The sequence below is a fragment of the Mastigoproctus giganteus genome, chromosome 5 (assembly GCF_048544385.1).
Source record: "Mastigoproctus giganteus isolate SK-2022 chromosome 5, ASM4854438v1, whole genome shotgun sequence".
Taxonomy (NCBI): domain Eukaryota; kingdom Metazoa; phylum Arthropoda; class Arachnida; order Uropygi; family Thelyphonidae; genus Mastigoproctus; species Mastigoproctus giganteus.
Window position 1 is genome coordinate 91,869,864 of NC_143579.1, and position 16,897 is coordinate 91,886,760.

The following is a 16,897-nucleotide window of genomic DNA, read 5'->3' on the forward strand; positions in this document are numbered from 1 at the left end:
GAAGTAACCCCAGAGAAACGTACCAACTGTGTGGTACTACACTTAAGGTGGTAGAAATCGATAAAGACCTGGGAGTAATTGTGCAGTCAGATATGAAGTTTTCTGAGCAATGCAGACAGGCTGCCAGGGCAGGTCATGGGGTTTTGTCAATGATATATAGGAATTTTGCTAGCAGGGAAAAGGAGGTGATTGTCCCTCTGTATAAGGCAATGGTCAGGCCACGCCTTGAGTACTGCGTACAGGTCTGGAGGCCTCATTTTAGGAAGGATGTAGATTTGCTTGAGCATGTACAGAAAAGGGCAACAAGATTTGTCAGGGGAATGAAGGGATCCTCTTACCAAGAGAGGCTTAAGTTCTGCAAATTGTAGTGGCTGGAGACTAGGCACCTGTGCAATGATCTGTATAAGGCCTTGAATGGGTTGAGCATGCTGAATTCTGATGGGATTCTTCCACTTGTTCAGATTACGAACCTAAGAGGGCATAAATTCAAATTAAGACAAGACAGAGGTAGAATAGATATGCAGAAATTTGCCTTTAGCCAGCAGGTGGTTAATTGCTGGAACAAACTTCCAACTGTCATGGAAGTTGATATGTTGAAGAAAGTTAAGGAGGAACTGGACAGGCATTTGGAGGGAATGGTGTGATTTTTTTTTTTTTTTTTTTTTTTGGCTGATGCTGCATAAGCTCATACACTTGCTTTCTTGCATCACATACCACTACTACTATGGCTGAAATGTTATTTGAAGCCCCCCCCCCCTCAATTTGCTTCAGTTTATCATTTTAAATGGAAAACTGAAGCAAATTCACCAAGTGCAAACTAATATTCAGTTGAACCGCCTCTGGCCCTGATGACAGCGGCACACCTTCGAGGCATTGATAAGATCAATTTCTGAAGATAATCAACTGATGGTTCGTGGTTCCAAACACAAATTATGGCTTCCTGAAGTTCATGAAGGTTTCTTTCTGGCAACTGCAGATTCCACACGATGCCAACAGTTCTCTACAGGTTCAAGTCCGGGCTGTTTCCTGGCCAGCTAAGAGTTGTAATGGACCATTCTTCTAACCATTTTTTCTCCTGTAACAAAATGTAAACACATTACTGTCGAACCTCTAATGCAGAAATGAAGCTAAAGTAACTACAGAAGTGGCTAATTAAACTTTTCGCCCGATGACAAGGAGCAGATTTGTCCTGCAAGATGCAGTTGGCAGGTTGAAATGGTCTCTAATGGTTGGAATCAATTTGCCTTCCAATATAGCCAATGGATACCTTGCCTTCCAAGGTATCCACTGGCATTTATGTAATATTTTATAAACTGTAGGTGACCTACTCCCCGATACGAAATGCAACCCCATATGATTTGGCTGGAAGGGAATTTCACACTGTAGACACCATACAGTCTGGATGGTATTCTTCACCACGTCTACAGTGAATCGTTTGTCTCCCATCAGAGTCATGCAGGTTGAATTCCTTCTCATCCGAGAAAATAACTGACTTCCACTGCTCAGGGTTCCATTTGACATGCTCCGTACACCAAATTAATCAGGCCTTTTTCATTTTTTGCGTGAGGAGGGGCTGCAAGTCCATTTTTGACTGTTACTACACTTGCTACCACTCCTGTATGTTCTTCCCATTCTTTTTTCAGCTCAGACAAAGAAGCTTTATGGTTTTTAAGGCATAAGTGCTTCAAAACATGGTTCTGTTTTGGCGTATAGACTTGTTTGCAGTCTATTTTGGCGTATAGACTTGTTTGCTTGTTTGGCGTATAGACTTGTTTGCAGTTCCTTTTTTTTTCCTATCAGCAGAACCAGACTGTATTGCCCACTTAGATAGCATATCCACTCCAGTTTCTTGGGTAGGATAGAGTACAGAGTATATTCTTTCTGCAGAACAATGGCCAGTTGACATACCAGTTCAAATTAGGGCTATGGTGGCTATTCATCTTTTGTATATTCATGCCCACAAATCATTCTCATTCAAACAGCACTGGTGACACCATGGTACATTATCCTGTTGATATAAACATGGGCCTGTGCCAAAGAACAAAAGGGCACAGCAGTTAACAGTTCCATGTTCCCCACATGTAGGGAACATGGAACTGTTAAGGTAACTGTAATTAAAGGTTATCACTAAGATCCAAAATATTAGGTAGGTATTGACATGCATGGTTTCCCACCCAACCACCAAAGGTCCCAGGCCATAACATGAAAAGGTGCCTCCGTAGCCAGGTGGGCAGGAGCAGCAGTGCGTAGCACATGCTTCTTGATTAGACCGGGGTTTGAGCCCGTGACCACCAAATACGGAGGATGTGGAAAGGTCAGGGAATGACCATCACGTATCCTCAGAGCAATATGGCGTTAGTTGCTAATGCTCCTAAAAACCAAAACAACATCATAACATGAAAAGCAGCTCCACACCATAACACCACTGAACTTCACTGTTGGCACAATGCACTCCATGCAGCAGATGTTCTACAGACATCCTCTGCACTCACACTTGCACAGCTGATTGGAATAGGGTGTAGTGAAATTCAGCTTCAGAACTTTATTGTTGGCAAATGCACTCCAGCAGTAATGTTCTCCAAATATGTTCCACACTAGTTCGGCTGACCAGAATAGGGTGTAGTGAGATTCGTCAATCCCCAGAACCAACTTCTGCTGCTCTATGGACCAATTACAGCATTGTGCCATGTAAGACAAGACTGCTGACTACACTTATGCACTGTCTCTAGAAAACTGAGGCTGTAGAGCTCCATACATTGTGTTTGTACAGAACTCAACCCATGTTGATGCCTTGGTTGTGTGGATCGAGATTTTGTGGTATTATTATACATTGCTGGATGGTGGTGGTGGTGGTATGGTCATGCTTCTATTTCATCAGAACATCACTAGCAGTTGAACTCTAGATGGTATAGGCTGAAAGCAACTGCATGAATTGATGTTGGCAATATGACATCTGATGATAACATCCCTTTCGAAATCAGTCAGTTCTGTTCAATTGCGACACAATGAGAGTATCTAACTTGTGTGGCTTATACACTTTCCCATATACTGGTCCAAATCACTTGTTTATGCAAGATGGCCCAATGGACTATGAAAACAGGGATTTTTGGATACTTTTATGAAGATGTTTCTATCAAATGAGAAACAGTGATCTTCGGTTATGTCTACTGTATTATTCCCAATGTGCACACAACCTGTCTGCTTTCATAAACTGTATGCAGCAATGAGGAAACCAAACAATTCATGATCAAACACATAACTTACTTTTTTTTTTTTTGTTCCCAATTCTGCATAAATTATAAATTTAGAATATCATGATAAGAAAAGGAATAGTGGCCCTTCTGCTCTTTACTGGCTGAGTTGGGTTTTCACCTCAGAGAAAAAATACATTTGTTTTAAAATTAAGGCATGTTTATGCCATTGCAATTAACCGATGGAAACCTCCAGAATTTCTGGGCCACATGGTTCTTTCATGAAATATTAGGTTGACTTAATGTGTTTACTGAACGTTAAACAGAAAGACTAAAACCACGCTTACTTTTAGACTAGATTTTTTTCTTTTTTTGCATCACTAGACCAACTTTCATCCACAAGAGTCCCAAAATTTTTGATGAAACTTTGTCTGTACAAAAGTTAAACATTGTTAAGAAATCTGATACTTTTCACATACTTTTCTTTCATTTCTGGGCAAACCACTGATGCTGCAAAAACTAAGGTCATATTCAGAATCCATATTCATAGAGAAATACAAATAAATGCAGATAAACTTAGTAACTTAGTTCTTTACAAACATAAGCAGAATATTCTACCCAGATTCACCTCTTTATCAGTTTCATCACCTGGAGATTGACAACTCAGGTTCATGAACTATTGATGTGTAGGCACACTTTTACACAAAATACAGACTTATGATTGAGTTCTCCAGTCAGTTTCTGTAAACTTCTCTTCCAAAATAACAGAGCCCAATGTTATAGCTATATCAAATCACTGGATATGATGATGACAACACCCAGAGAACAAGCACTCACAAACACTGCCAACATGGCAGTGATACCGGAAAATCTGGCTATCACCAAAAGCAGTGCTAGCATTGATTGAGGTTTCACCTAACAGAATATATCCACAATTAGTCAACAATACATTCTTAGCAATTCCACTCCCCTTCCCCAACACACAAAACATCCACAACATAATAACAGAAATTTAACACTAGCAGAAATATCCATAATTAAAAAAAGGATGAGGATGAATATTTCTTACTTCACTAGGTTCAAAATTTTTGAGGTCAAAACAGATCTTTTCCATTAATAGACCAGTGAACTATACTATAAAGGTCATTTTTCGTAAAAGGTTGGAACATCTTGTAAGCTGTCAATTTCACAGCTTTCCTCATACAGGCTGACTTGATGCATTATATCCTTAGTATGTCCAAGAAATTTACTTTTTTTTTTTTTTTAAATCGTTTTTGGATGAATAAGCGTTTGTTTTTTGGAGCATTAGCAACTAAGGCCATATTGCTCCGGGAATATGCAGTGGTCATTCCCTGACCTTTCCGCATCCTCCGTATTTGGTGGTGATGGGCTCAAACCCCGGTCTAATCAAGAAGCATGTGCTACGCACTGCTGTTCCTTCCCACCTGGCTACGGAGGTGCCTTTTGGATGAATAGAATACTTTTCTAACTATATCACTATTCAATGCCGATGGCATTCTTCCTGTTGCCCAGACTACACGAAGGAACATAAATTCAAATCGAGGAAGGATGATTGCAGGATAGATGTACAAAAGTTTTCCTTCGGCCAGTGCATAGTTGATTGTTGGAACAAACTTCCATCTGTTGTTGTGGAAGTGGGTAGTTTGAATAAATTCAAGGAAGAACTAGACAAACTATTGGAGGGAATGGGTAGGTGATGTGGAGAGTGTATTCCCTGACCTTTCCGCATCCTCCGTATTTGGTGGTGATGGGCTCAAACCCCGGTCTAATCAAGAAGCATGTGCTACGCACTGCTGCTCCTTCCCACCTGGCTACGGAGGTGCCTTTTGGATGAATAGAATACTTTTCTAACTATATCACTATTCAATGCCGATGGCATTCTTCCTATTGCCCAGACTACACGAAGGGACATAAATTCAAATCGAGGAAGGATGATTGCAGGATAGATGTACAAAAGTTTTCCTTCGGCCAGTGCATAGTTTATTGTTGGAACAAACTTCCATCTGTTGTTGTGGAAGTGGGTAGTTTGAATAAATTCAAGGAAGAACTAGACAAACTATTGGAGGGAATGGGTAGGTTATGTGGGGAGTGTATTTTTTTTCCCTTTTTTTTTGGGCTGATGCTGTATAAGCTTGCTTTCTTGCATCATTTACCACTACTAATAGTAAATTTTTAAAGTCAGTATGGATAGCCTGTGGTTATACAACGGGTTTCCGAAAAGTAAGGTAACACATTTTTTTCCTCTCGATGATGTTTAATAATACGAAATTGAAATTACACACCAAGAAATAAGTGAACATGCACTACTTCTTCACAAAGTCTCCAGTTTTATTGATGCACTTTTCCCAACAATGGATCAGTTTATTAATACCAGTACTGAAAAAGTCTGTGCCCACATGCAGTAACTAACATCGCACTGCCTGATGAATTTCCTCATCCGTGGTGAAATGCTTTCCTGAGAGGTCTTTTTTCTGAGGGCCGAACAAATGGAAGTCTGAAGGTGCTGCTAAGTCTGGGCTGTAGGGGAAAATGTGATAGAGTTTCCCAAAAATTACGGCAACCACTCACAAGTAGTGTGGAGTTGTATTGTCATGCAACAAAATCATGCCACTTGTCAGGAGTCCTGGTCGTTTGCGTCGAATGTTGGCTTTCACTTTTTCCAACGTTGCAGAGTAAAGCTGTGCATTGATTGTTCCTCCCTTCGGCAAGAAATCCACCAAAAGAACACCTTGGTGATCCCAGAACGCTGTGGCCATTGTTTGTTTGTTATTTGGTTTTAGGAGCATTACCAACTAAGGCTATATTGCTCCAGGATATGCAGTGGTCATTCCTGACCTTTCCGCATCCTCCGTATTTGGCGGTCACAGTCTTGAACCCCGGTCTAATCAAGAAGCGTGTGCTACGCACTGCTGCTCCTGTGGCCATTACTTTTCGGACACTGGGAACATTTTGAATTTTTAACGCACAGGAGATTGGGGATGTTTCCAGATCATGGAGTCTTGTTTGCTCTCCTGGGGAAAGTGATGAACCCACGTTTCATCTGCTGTGACTATGCGAGTGAGAAAATCCTCTCCTTTGTTGCTGTATTGCAACAGGTTCTCCAGACACATCCCCATGCGTTTCCCTCTGACAATTGTCGGGGCACCCAGTGGCAGCACACCTTTCAAAAACCAAGAACATAGTGAACAATTTCATGAACAGTCGACTTACTCACGTTCACTATTTGTGCAATTAGTGAACAGTTTCACTCGCCTGTTTTCCAGAATGATGCCATTAATGCACGAAATGTCTTCTGTCTTGCTCGATGAAGGCCTGCCTGCCTGATGTTTGATCTTCAATGTCAACACGGCCCGCTTCAAATTCATTGCACCAAAAACACACCTGCTTCTGTGTCATCACCTTTTCACCATACACAGCAACCAGTTATTATATTATTAGCTACATGGCGCAAGGAAACCTACGGCTTATGCTGCACCAGACAAAAAAAAAAAAAAAAAAACCCCGAGTTACCCAGAGAGAGAGAGAGGGGTGGGGAGTAGAAGAGAATGTCACTTGGTGAAGATCCTTTTGCTTGCAAAAAGCGAATAACTTCGCGAACACCTATTTTGGACCACACTCATACAGTAGCCGCCATTTTGCAACTGGAATCTGCTGTGAGGCGACAGTACCACAACACTGCACTGGTGGTCTTTTTGAACGTTATTAACAGTTCTATCTGTCACTATATTTCATCTCATTCCCTTTCACCATTATTAAGAAAAAATATGTGCTACCTTACTTTTCTGAAACCCCTCGTATTTAATGTAGCACTTCCAAAAACCCAGTTGGCAGCTTGCTTCTCTGATCATTATAATGATTATTGGGTATTTGAATGCTCTAAGTAAACACTATGGTCACACAAACTGATAATTGAAAGTTTGCTGACCACCAAACATAAGAACAACAAGATAGTCTACAATTTGTCAAATTCATTTCTAAAGGCATGTAATGTCTACTACATTCAAAACTGTAACACTTCTCACTGGATTGATTCGGCACTCAATGGAAACTCATTGTTAGTAAATTGTGAGAGTAAATCAATGATCCTACATTCAGAATAAAACTTACTGCAATGCCTTTTCCTTCTATGGAGTGATGTCTCGATTTGTAACAAACTATCGATCACTTGGTAGCCAAAGCAATATGTTTTCCAATATCAAGCAAACTCATGCGGTACAATTCTAATTAGATGTTTTGTTGAAAATCAAACTGTGATACATTTCCCATTAATCTGTATCAAACTGCACAATATGAGATAATATTGTGAAGTGATTACCCAGTGTACTCTCTTTAAACAACTTTTGCAAAAGTTGTTTAAAGAGAGTACACTGGGTAACCACTTCACAAATTTTTTTGTGCATTCTCAAAGTAAATTTTGTCCAACAGCTTAAGGGCATACTACCCCACACAGGGACAGTTACTTGTATATATATATATATATAAAAAAAGCCTTTACTTTTGTATGCAATATTTGCTTCTGTTTATCTTTTTATATCTCAAATTTTAGAAACAGTGTAAGGTAAGAAATGAATCATATCAAATGAGTTTATTTACTTCATGGATTCTGATTGTTATGCAAAGCAACTCATGCCAACTAAACCTTTGACATCAAAGTGATGAATCAGATAGGAATGGACAAGTAAAACTGAATTATCTGAAGTTCTTTATGAACTAGAGTTGATAAAATTAAAGTATCCCTATGTAGAGGGCTCTGGAGCGAGTTCTAAGGCTCGTACTGAAGAGAAATTTGGACAACAGGTACAATAAAGAATGCACTCACCATTTATTGGAGAAAAAAAAAAAAATTAGTTACAAAATTTGTCACAATATGGTGCTGTGGCAATACAAATCACTTGAACAGCGCTACAATTGTTCAATGTGTCTTCCATTTTGGTGAACAACAGTTTCCGTTCGAAGAACAGCATTTTCTACAGCAAAACGTAACATGTCAACTGGAATAGCCAGCACATGACGTCTAATGCTGTCCTTCAGATCTGCCAGAGTTTGACATCCTTCCGATACACCTGGTCCTTCAATAAACCCCACAACCAGAAGTCACATGGGGAGAGGTGCGGTGATCAGGGTGGCCAAGATGTCTGGAAACAATGGCTGATGACCTGTTCGTCTGTAAAGTGTTGCCTTAGCAATCTTTGGACACAACGGTGGATGTGGGGATGGCGCACCATCTTGCATGAATATGGTATCCTGAAGGCACCTACATTGTCACAGCTCTGGTGTTGCGAAATTTGCCAACATTTCATAATATTGCTGTCCACTGACGGAACAGGTGCAGGGTCTAGTCAGTGTTACCTGTTCAAAAAAAATATGGTTCAATCATGAATATGGCCGCAAATTCACACCACACTGTCACTTTTGGAGAATGCAACAGGACCTCTTGGATAACTCGACGGTTTTCTGTTGCCCAAATGTGACAGCTGTGCATATTCACTTGTCCATTTAAGCAGAAGTGGGCTTCATCACTCCAAAGGATGTTCCATGGACAAGTGATATCCACTGTCATTTGCACCAGAAACTGAAGTGCGTATGTGAAACGAATATCTGCATCACCATGCTTTAGCTGCTATAGCAAGTGCATCTTGTAAGGATAGTACCGCAACACCTGATGCATTACTAGCCTTACAGTGGAATATGGCATGTCCACTTCACAAGAAACAGCTGGCACATTTGAGCTACCACATGGAGATTGACTTGAAAAATCCGCGACAGCCATAGCCACATCTTCAACATGAGAGGAGTCCACTTGTTTTTGACCTTTACCTGGTTGAACACCAAGATGTCCTGTCACTTCAAATTTCACAATCATTTTGTGGACAGCACAAACAGTCACAGGTCCACGCCTTATGCACTTCTGACGCCGGAATTCTCTGGCAGCTGCGGCTATTGTTGCTGTTCTGATAGTACAGCTTCATTAATAGCGCCTTTTACTGCAATGTTGTTGGCATTGCTGCTGTAGTACAGCCAAACATCTACTGTATGATTTTGAAGAGACTGCTTTGCTTTTATACAGTACAGTAGAGCTGAGTAGTGGCAATGTGGCAATAACTTACGATTATGCAAATAACTTACGTTATTTGCATAATCGTAACTAAGATAACACGCATACAGTGATAAATTTTGTAACTAATTTTTTTTTCACAATAAATGGTGAGCACATTCTTTATTGTACCTGTTGTCCAAATTTCTCTTCAGTACGAGCCTTGGAACTCGCCCCAGAGCCGTCTACATAGGGATACTTTAATTTTAACAACCCTGTATAGTGGTTTTTAGTCACACATGCACTGCAAGAGTTTAATGATTCATAAACTACACTGGCTATGACACACTTGCTTATAGAAATTGTGCTAGAAAATAATTAGAAAGTGTAGGCACTTCATTTTAGATCACAGATGCCTGCTCAAAACTGATGAAATACTAATTTTTTTCAGAAAGTACAAAAATTTGCTAATGTTTGCCTTGTTGCTAATGAGATTTTGTAATGTCACTGGCTTTTCTTTTTCTACTCATAGTGGGGACTATATCATAATTTTTATTTGATTTTTAGCATTAGCATTTAATATTAAATTCAATATCAAAAAATTATGATATTCTGTTCATAAGTTAAATGAGGTGCATGAGTTCGGAACTCAACATTTAGGACCAAGAAATAGAAGAAAGGAATCATGGTGTGTTTTACAGTGATATGACAGTGCATGTTAAAAGACATGTTACATAAGCAAAAAAAAAAAAAAAAAAAAAAAAAAAGCCAGAAATTTAGATGAAGTTATGACTAAGTCAGTTTTCAGGAACAAGAAAGTGCAAGGATAAGTTAATAACCGGCTCTATTTCTATTTCCCCATTTCTTTTCATCCAAGCTTAATCTTGACAGGCTTTAAAATGTGTCTGAAGTTAATTATTCATATTTTTAAAATCTTACTGGATAACCAATTACACTGCCCCCCCCCCAGAGAGAGAGAGAGAGAGAGAGAGAGAGAGAGAGAGAGAGAGAGAGAGAGAGAGAGAGAAATATATAATACTTCACATATTTATTATTCCTTTTCTTCAGGAAAATTTAATTTACCTACATGATTTCTAATTGGAGAAATGGCAGCCGAATTAACAGGACGTTCTGTCTTATATGTTTTCAGATGATTCAGAGTTGTCATATCAAACAGCTAATATAAAATAAACAAAAGAAATAGCATTACATAAAAGAAGATAATAAAAAATATAAATGAAAAACATGTTTGAAAACTCAAATTCTTGAGTGATTTATCACTCAGCCATTTCAGTACTCAAAAGAATATGACCAGAATGATTTGTGAAAGGCATATATGTGTAAGAGAAATTCAGTATGGAAATTAATACACAAACTCACATAAATTATGTTTAACTAATTAGTTTAATGAAATATAGAAGTTACACTAAGGCAAATTCCTCAAACTAAATAAATCAAGCACAGCAATAAGCAACTCTTAAGAACCTCTTTGGACTCCATTTTCAGGAAAAGAAAAAATACAATGATTTAAAATCCAGTATAAGTTCATTAAAAGTTGCACGTAATACATTAATAAAACATAATACATTAATAAGTATTATGGTTAATTATGGTTATTAATAAGTATTAAGAAAAGTGGTATAAAAATTGAGGAAAAGTTGTTGTTGGAGGGGAGGTTTATTGACAAAACTGCACCTGTTACTACAGAGTGATGCGAAACAGATCCAAAAGTGAACACCTAAGGCTGATAATTTTCAGAACTGGAATTTCCAATACCATGACACAGTGGCAACAGATCTAATAGGTTACAGAGTGATTGGAGAGATATGACTCTAGGAGAATGATAATGAGCACATTCATTAAGAATATACTTAACAGTATGGGGATCTTACCCAGCAGTAAAAAAGAGATGTGCTAAATAATTATATTCAATTCATTCTCTAGCCAGTATGACCTCTTTATGCTTGTATAATCAGAAGCTGGATGTCCATATCTATAGTTTTTGCTTTACTATTTTTTTTTTTTTTTTTATGTAAACCCCAAACACGAGAGGCATTAGAACCTATAGTGCTTGGGTTGGAGGTTGAAAAGATGAAAGAAGATATTTGTTGACATTGGACTTGAACTTCTGTAGACTGTAATTTTCAGGAAATAGGTATGAAGGAAGGAAGGTTGTTCCAGAAAATAGCAGTTGAATGAATAAATGAGGAAGATGAAAAGTTGGTCCTGTGAGTTTGAAGTTGGACAATAAATGGATGTTGGCTGGTGACGGCACGTGTTCGGACTGTTTTGAAAGAGAGAGAGCAGGAATTATAGAAGCCAATTTAGAAGAACAGTGCCCATGGAAGTATCTGTATAAGAGGCATGCAGCAGAAACAGTACGTCTATGAGACAGCGAGTGGAGAGACTGTTAGAGAGGTGTCATTAATTAACCTAACTGGCCTCTTCTGAACGGAATCAAGAAGCCTGAGAGAGGTTTTGGGGGCCCCACCTCAGATGTGGGAACAATATTCCATGGCAGGGTGGATTTGTGATTTATACAGAGTGAGCAGCTGTTAGGAAGAAAAGTAACGCCAAGAGCGAAAGAGAAAACCAAGTTTTTTAGATGCAGAAAAAGCAATATTTGTAATGTGCTTGTGCCAAGAGAGATTAGAAGTCAGGGTAATCCCCAAAAAAGATATATCATTTTGCCTAGAAATCGGAGTGTCACCGAAGATAAGCATAGGAGCAGAAGAATCCCTTTTACGAGATATACGACAAGACTGAGTTTTAGAAGGGTTGAAATCAACTAAGTTGTCTTTGCCCCACTGAAGAATTACCTGAAGATCGGCATTTAAGGAATTGGTAGCAGATTTTTGAGAAGTTGAAGCTGATTGAACAGGGCAAGGTTTCTCAAAATGGAAAGTGGAATGCAATGCGCTATCATCGGCAAAACTATGGATAGGATTTCCAGTCAATGGAAGAAGGTCATTAATATACAAGAGGAAAAGAGTGGGGGAAAGAACTGAACATTGGGGAACATTGGCATTAGTGGAAAAGTTAGAAGACAGAGAGAGATCTACTCACCCTCAGTGAGCGATCAGAGAGAAAACTGGATAACCAATTACTAAAAACAGTTGGCAAACCATAAGATGGAAGCTTGTATAGAAGACCTTTATGCCAAACATGATCAAAAGCCTTTGAGATGTCAAGAGCAACTACTTGTCTATCACCAAACCTTTCCATTGAATTAGTCCATAAATGGGTAACATAAGCCAGAATATCACCAGTGGATCGACACTGACGGAATCCTTACTGGCGACCGTTGATCAGATGGAAGGTTTCTAGGTAGTTTAAGAGTTGGTGGTTAATTGATTTCTCCATTACTTTAGAAAGAGTAGAAGTAATTGCAATGGGACGATAATTGGATGGGAAGGATTTGTCACCCCTTTTTAGGAACTGGCTGGATATGAGCAAATTTCCAAGCAGAAGGAAAAACACCTTTGGAATGAGAAAGTTAAAAAAGGCGGCAAAGAATAGGAGTAAGTTCAGGAGCACAGGTTTTGAGAACAAGTGAAGAAATACTATCGGGACCTGGAGCTTTCTTAACATCAAGATTCGTCAAAATTCTTCTGACATCCTTTTGACAGAAGGCCACAGGAGGCATTGAATGGAGCATGTTGGGAATGGTGGGAGGTGTTTTACCAAGATCATTAATATATGAGTTGGAAGAAAAATGGGATGCTAGCAGGTCAGCTTTATCCTTGGCTGAAGTGACAACAGAACCATCTGGTTTGGACAGAGGTGGGAGAAGAGATGGGCAAAAGTTGCGGCCAATAGCTTTGGCAAGGGACCAGAATGCTCGGCTACCATTAGGGCAAGAAGCAAGTTTTCTACTCTTCAAACGACTGTTCAAACTCTAGTTTGGACTGATTAATAACTGCTTTACAATTGTTGCAAGCTTTGGTGTAGGCAGAAACTGATGAATTGGAAACAAGCCAATTATGACATGCAACGTTCTTCTTTTGAACAGCCTTAGCACATTTAGTGGAAAACCAAGGTTTAGATAAAGGATGAGATTTTAAAGTGGAGTATGGGATAAAGGAGTCCATTCCTGCAAGAATAATTTCATTGACATGATCTGAGCAAACGTTGACATCAGAAGTTCTGAAACAGTAATCCGACCAAGGAAAAGAAGAATAGAAATCTCACAGGTCATCCCATTTTGCATTCTTGTAATACCAAACAGCACGAGGTTGGGAATAGCCATGAGATAAAGGTTCCATTGGAGAAGAGACAATCATCAAGTTGTGATCTGAAGTGCCTAAAGGACCTCTCACTTCGACCGGGTACTAAGAAGGGTTGTGAGAAAAAGATCAAGGGTATTGGCTGTATGATTACGACAGTCAGGTATTCTTGTAGGTAAATGAACAATCTGTGAAAGGTCATTAGTAATTGCAAAAGCCTCAGCATCTCGACCAGCTGGGTCGGTGTGACTAGAAAATAGAAGCCAGCTGGAGTTGTGAACATTAAAATCACCAAGGAAAATTACCTCACTGTTAGGAAAGTTGGACTGGAGAAAGTCAAGTTGCAAAGAGAGGAAGTCAAAAAGCTCCAAGTGATTAGTGGAGTTGGGAGAATGGTAGAGATAACACATGAAATTTACACAATGAGGTAGAGAGATTTTAAGCCAGAGAAGATCAAAGAGAGGAGATTCCAAATTGCCAAGTCTCTGACAGGAAAATCAGAATGAACATATGCACAAGTACCACCTTTGAGACGAAAGGAATCATACAGCGAATAATTTGGGCATCTGAGATGAGCAGTAGTTGAATCAACCGATAACTGAGATTCTGTCAGGAAAAGTACATCTGGTTTGGCAAACTGCAAGTGGAAATGGACATCGTTGAGATTAGAATTGAGACCATGTATATTTGTGAAATGAATTAGGAAGTGCTTGGGAGGTTTATATCTTTTGGCAGATAAGCTTGCTCTATTAGTCTGACAATTCATGGTGGATTCACTAGTAAGAAAAAGTGGGCGGAACATGCTGTATAAGTAATGAAATTTTTGGATATGGGCATACACATGGTAAGAATATACCCAGATCCTTGACATAACGTGGCCTCGACAATGCTCCCCGCATATACACTACTCGGACTCCCCCCAGTCACTATCTGGCAGAGTAGAGGTAGCAAGATTTTACGCTAGCTGATCCGGAAGCCTCCTAGAGAGTTACCAATAGGTTCGGTCCGGGGTACTAACTAGCAGCCAGCCTGCAAACACCGTTTTAGAGCTGTACCCTAGAAATGTAAGGAATATTGGATCTCGCCACGATGTTCATCATAACCTCAAAAGTCATCAACCACACTGCATGATGGAAGAGATAGGGAAGGATTGACCGGAACTTAGCTCTAGAGACTAAACATGAGTTCTACCACTTCAAGCCTCCAATAAGCAAAGTGGCGGCATTGCACTGGATAAGGAGCATATTATACAAGTGAGCATGCTGTATTGCACTGCTCGACATACATATATATACTGTATGTTGGTTTACATTGAGTAAAAGGAAGAAAAGGAATTTGAATGGAATCCATGTAAGAAGGGTATCTCACTGCTTGATCTACAAATTATTTTTTCAAAGGCACAGCAAATTCACACTGGGCATAAGGCTCCAAGAACAATACAGAGAAGTACAGGAACTTCCCAACTTATGTAAGTGTTGCATTCCGCAGAACATTATGTATGTCGGGGAATTTCCCCCATGCTTGTGCAGCACTCGCAACTGTGCTCACTGAATTGATTGAATCGAAAAAAAGACATGTTCAGCAAAAGTGTAAACAGAATTATTTACTGTTTATTCAATTTTTTACCTCATGTGCAGGAAAAATTAAAAAGCATGCAATTTAAAATTTTTTTATAATTTTATAATTGTAATTTTATAATTTTGATTATAAAATTATAAAAAAAAGAGAAGAGACAGGCATAATGTCAGTAAGTTTTACCTTTCAAGCATTGTTGCCAAAATCGACGTCTTCAGCTGATAAGTACACCACTGTGGAGGTTGAGGGCTGTGGAGATTTAGAAGGGGTCGGCGATTTAATCTTATGAAAGAGCATATTAAAGGATGACTGGACGGTGGCTTTTTTCTTCTCATTGAAGATTTATTTGTAGCAAGCAAGCATATTAGCCACCCCTATGTTAACTTTTAAGAATTGTTCGTGGTCAGGATACATCTTCCCAAACCTCGCCACTGCCAATGCAATTTCACAAAATGCCATTGCCATCTCTCTGGCGATGAAGATGGTTGGCTGCTCATTTGGTTCATCTTAAGTGTCATCAACATATTCTTCTTTCAGTATTGCTGCTGACAAGTCAATATGTTATTCATTAGATAATTCCTTCTCTTCTTCCTCTATTAACTATTCCATGTCTTTGGCATCAACCTCGAACTGTAGTAGCTCTGCAGCCCTTACAATCTTATCTAAAACTGCTTCATGATTAGTCTTTTTCAAATCCTTCGTAGCTTTTACGTGCTGTGGGCATATTTTCTTCAATATGCCATATAAACAACTTTTAGTAATTACCGCCCAGGCCTTATTAAAGTTTAAGATGGTGTCGTAAATACTGTAAGATTTCCAAAAGTCTCTAACGTAAAATTTTTCTCACCGTCTACTGCAGGCAATGACTGAGCAAATGTTGTGCGTAAACAGTATTTTTTATGAAAACCCCAAACACGAGAGGTATTAGAACCTATAGTACTTAGTGCCGTGCTTGGTTTGGATGTCGAGAAGACGAAAGAAGATATTTACTGACATTAGACTTTAACTTCCGTAAACTGTAATTTTCAGGAAATACGTATGAAGGAAGGTTGTTCCAGAAAATGGCAGTTGAATGCATAAACGAGGAAGATGAAAAGTTGGTTCTGTGGGTTTGAAGTTGGACAGTAAATGGATGTTGGCGCCACATATTCGGACTGTTTTGAAAGAGAGAGCGGGAATTATAGAAGCCAATTCAGAAGGACAGTGCCCATGGAAGTATCTGTAGAAAAGGCATGCAGCAGAAACAGTACGTCTATGAGACAGCGAGTGGAGAGACTGTTAGAGAGGTGTCATTAATTAACCTAACTGCCCTCTTCTGAATGGATTCGAGAAGCCTGAGAGAGGTTTTGGGGGCATCACTCCATATGTAGGAACAATATTCCATAGCTGGGTGGATTTGTACAAAGTGAACAGCTGTTTGGAAGAAAAGTAACGCCAAGAGTGAAAGAGAAAACCAAGTTTTTTAGATGCAGAGGAAGCAATATTCGTAACGTGCTTGTGCCAAGAGAGATTAGAAGTCAGGGTAATCCCCAAAAGAGATATATCATTTTGCTTAGAAATCGGAGTGTCACCGAAGGTAAGCATAGGAGCAGAAGAATCCTTTTTGCGAGATATAAGACAAGACTGAGTTTTAGAAGAATTGAAATCAACTGAGTTGTCTTTGCCGCACTCAAGAATTATCTGGAGATCAGCATTTAAGGAATTGGTAGTGGATACTCGAGAAGTTGAAGCTGATTGAGCAGGGCAAGTTTTCTCAAAATGGAAAGTGGAATGCAATGTGCTATCATCGGCAAAACTATGGATAGGATTTCCAGTCAATGGAAGAAGGTCATTAATATACAAGAGGAAAA

The 16,897-nt window shown here is 39.3% G+C and overlaps 1 protein-coding gene across 2 annotated transcripts in view; it reads right to left on the reverse strand.

Moving 5' to 3' along the window:
• The window catches only part of eIF3i (eukaryotic translation initiation factor 3 subunit i), a 108,643-nt gene that overhangs the window by 37,475 nt on the left and 54,271 nt on the right, over positions 1 to 16,897 (reverse strand). Inside the window, exon 7 of one of the 2 annotated variants that reach the window (XM_090373342.1) lies at positions 10,334 to 10,423. In XM_090373342.1, the coding sequence (XP_090229468.1) occupies positions 10,334 to 10,423 (90 nt within the window). Of the gene's footprint in view, positions 1 to 10,329; positions 10,424 to 16,897 lie in introns of both variants that reach the window. The other variant, XM_090373341.1, reaches the window with a different exon arrangement.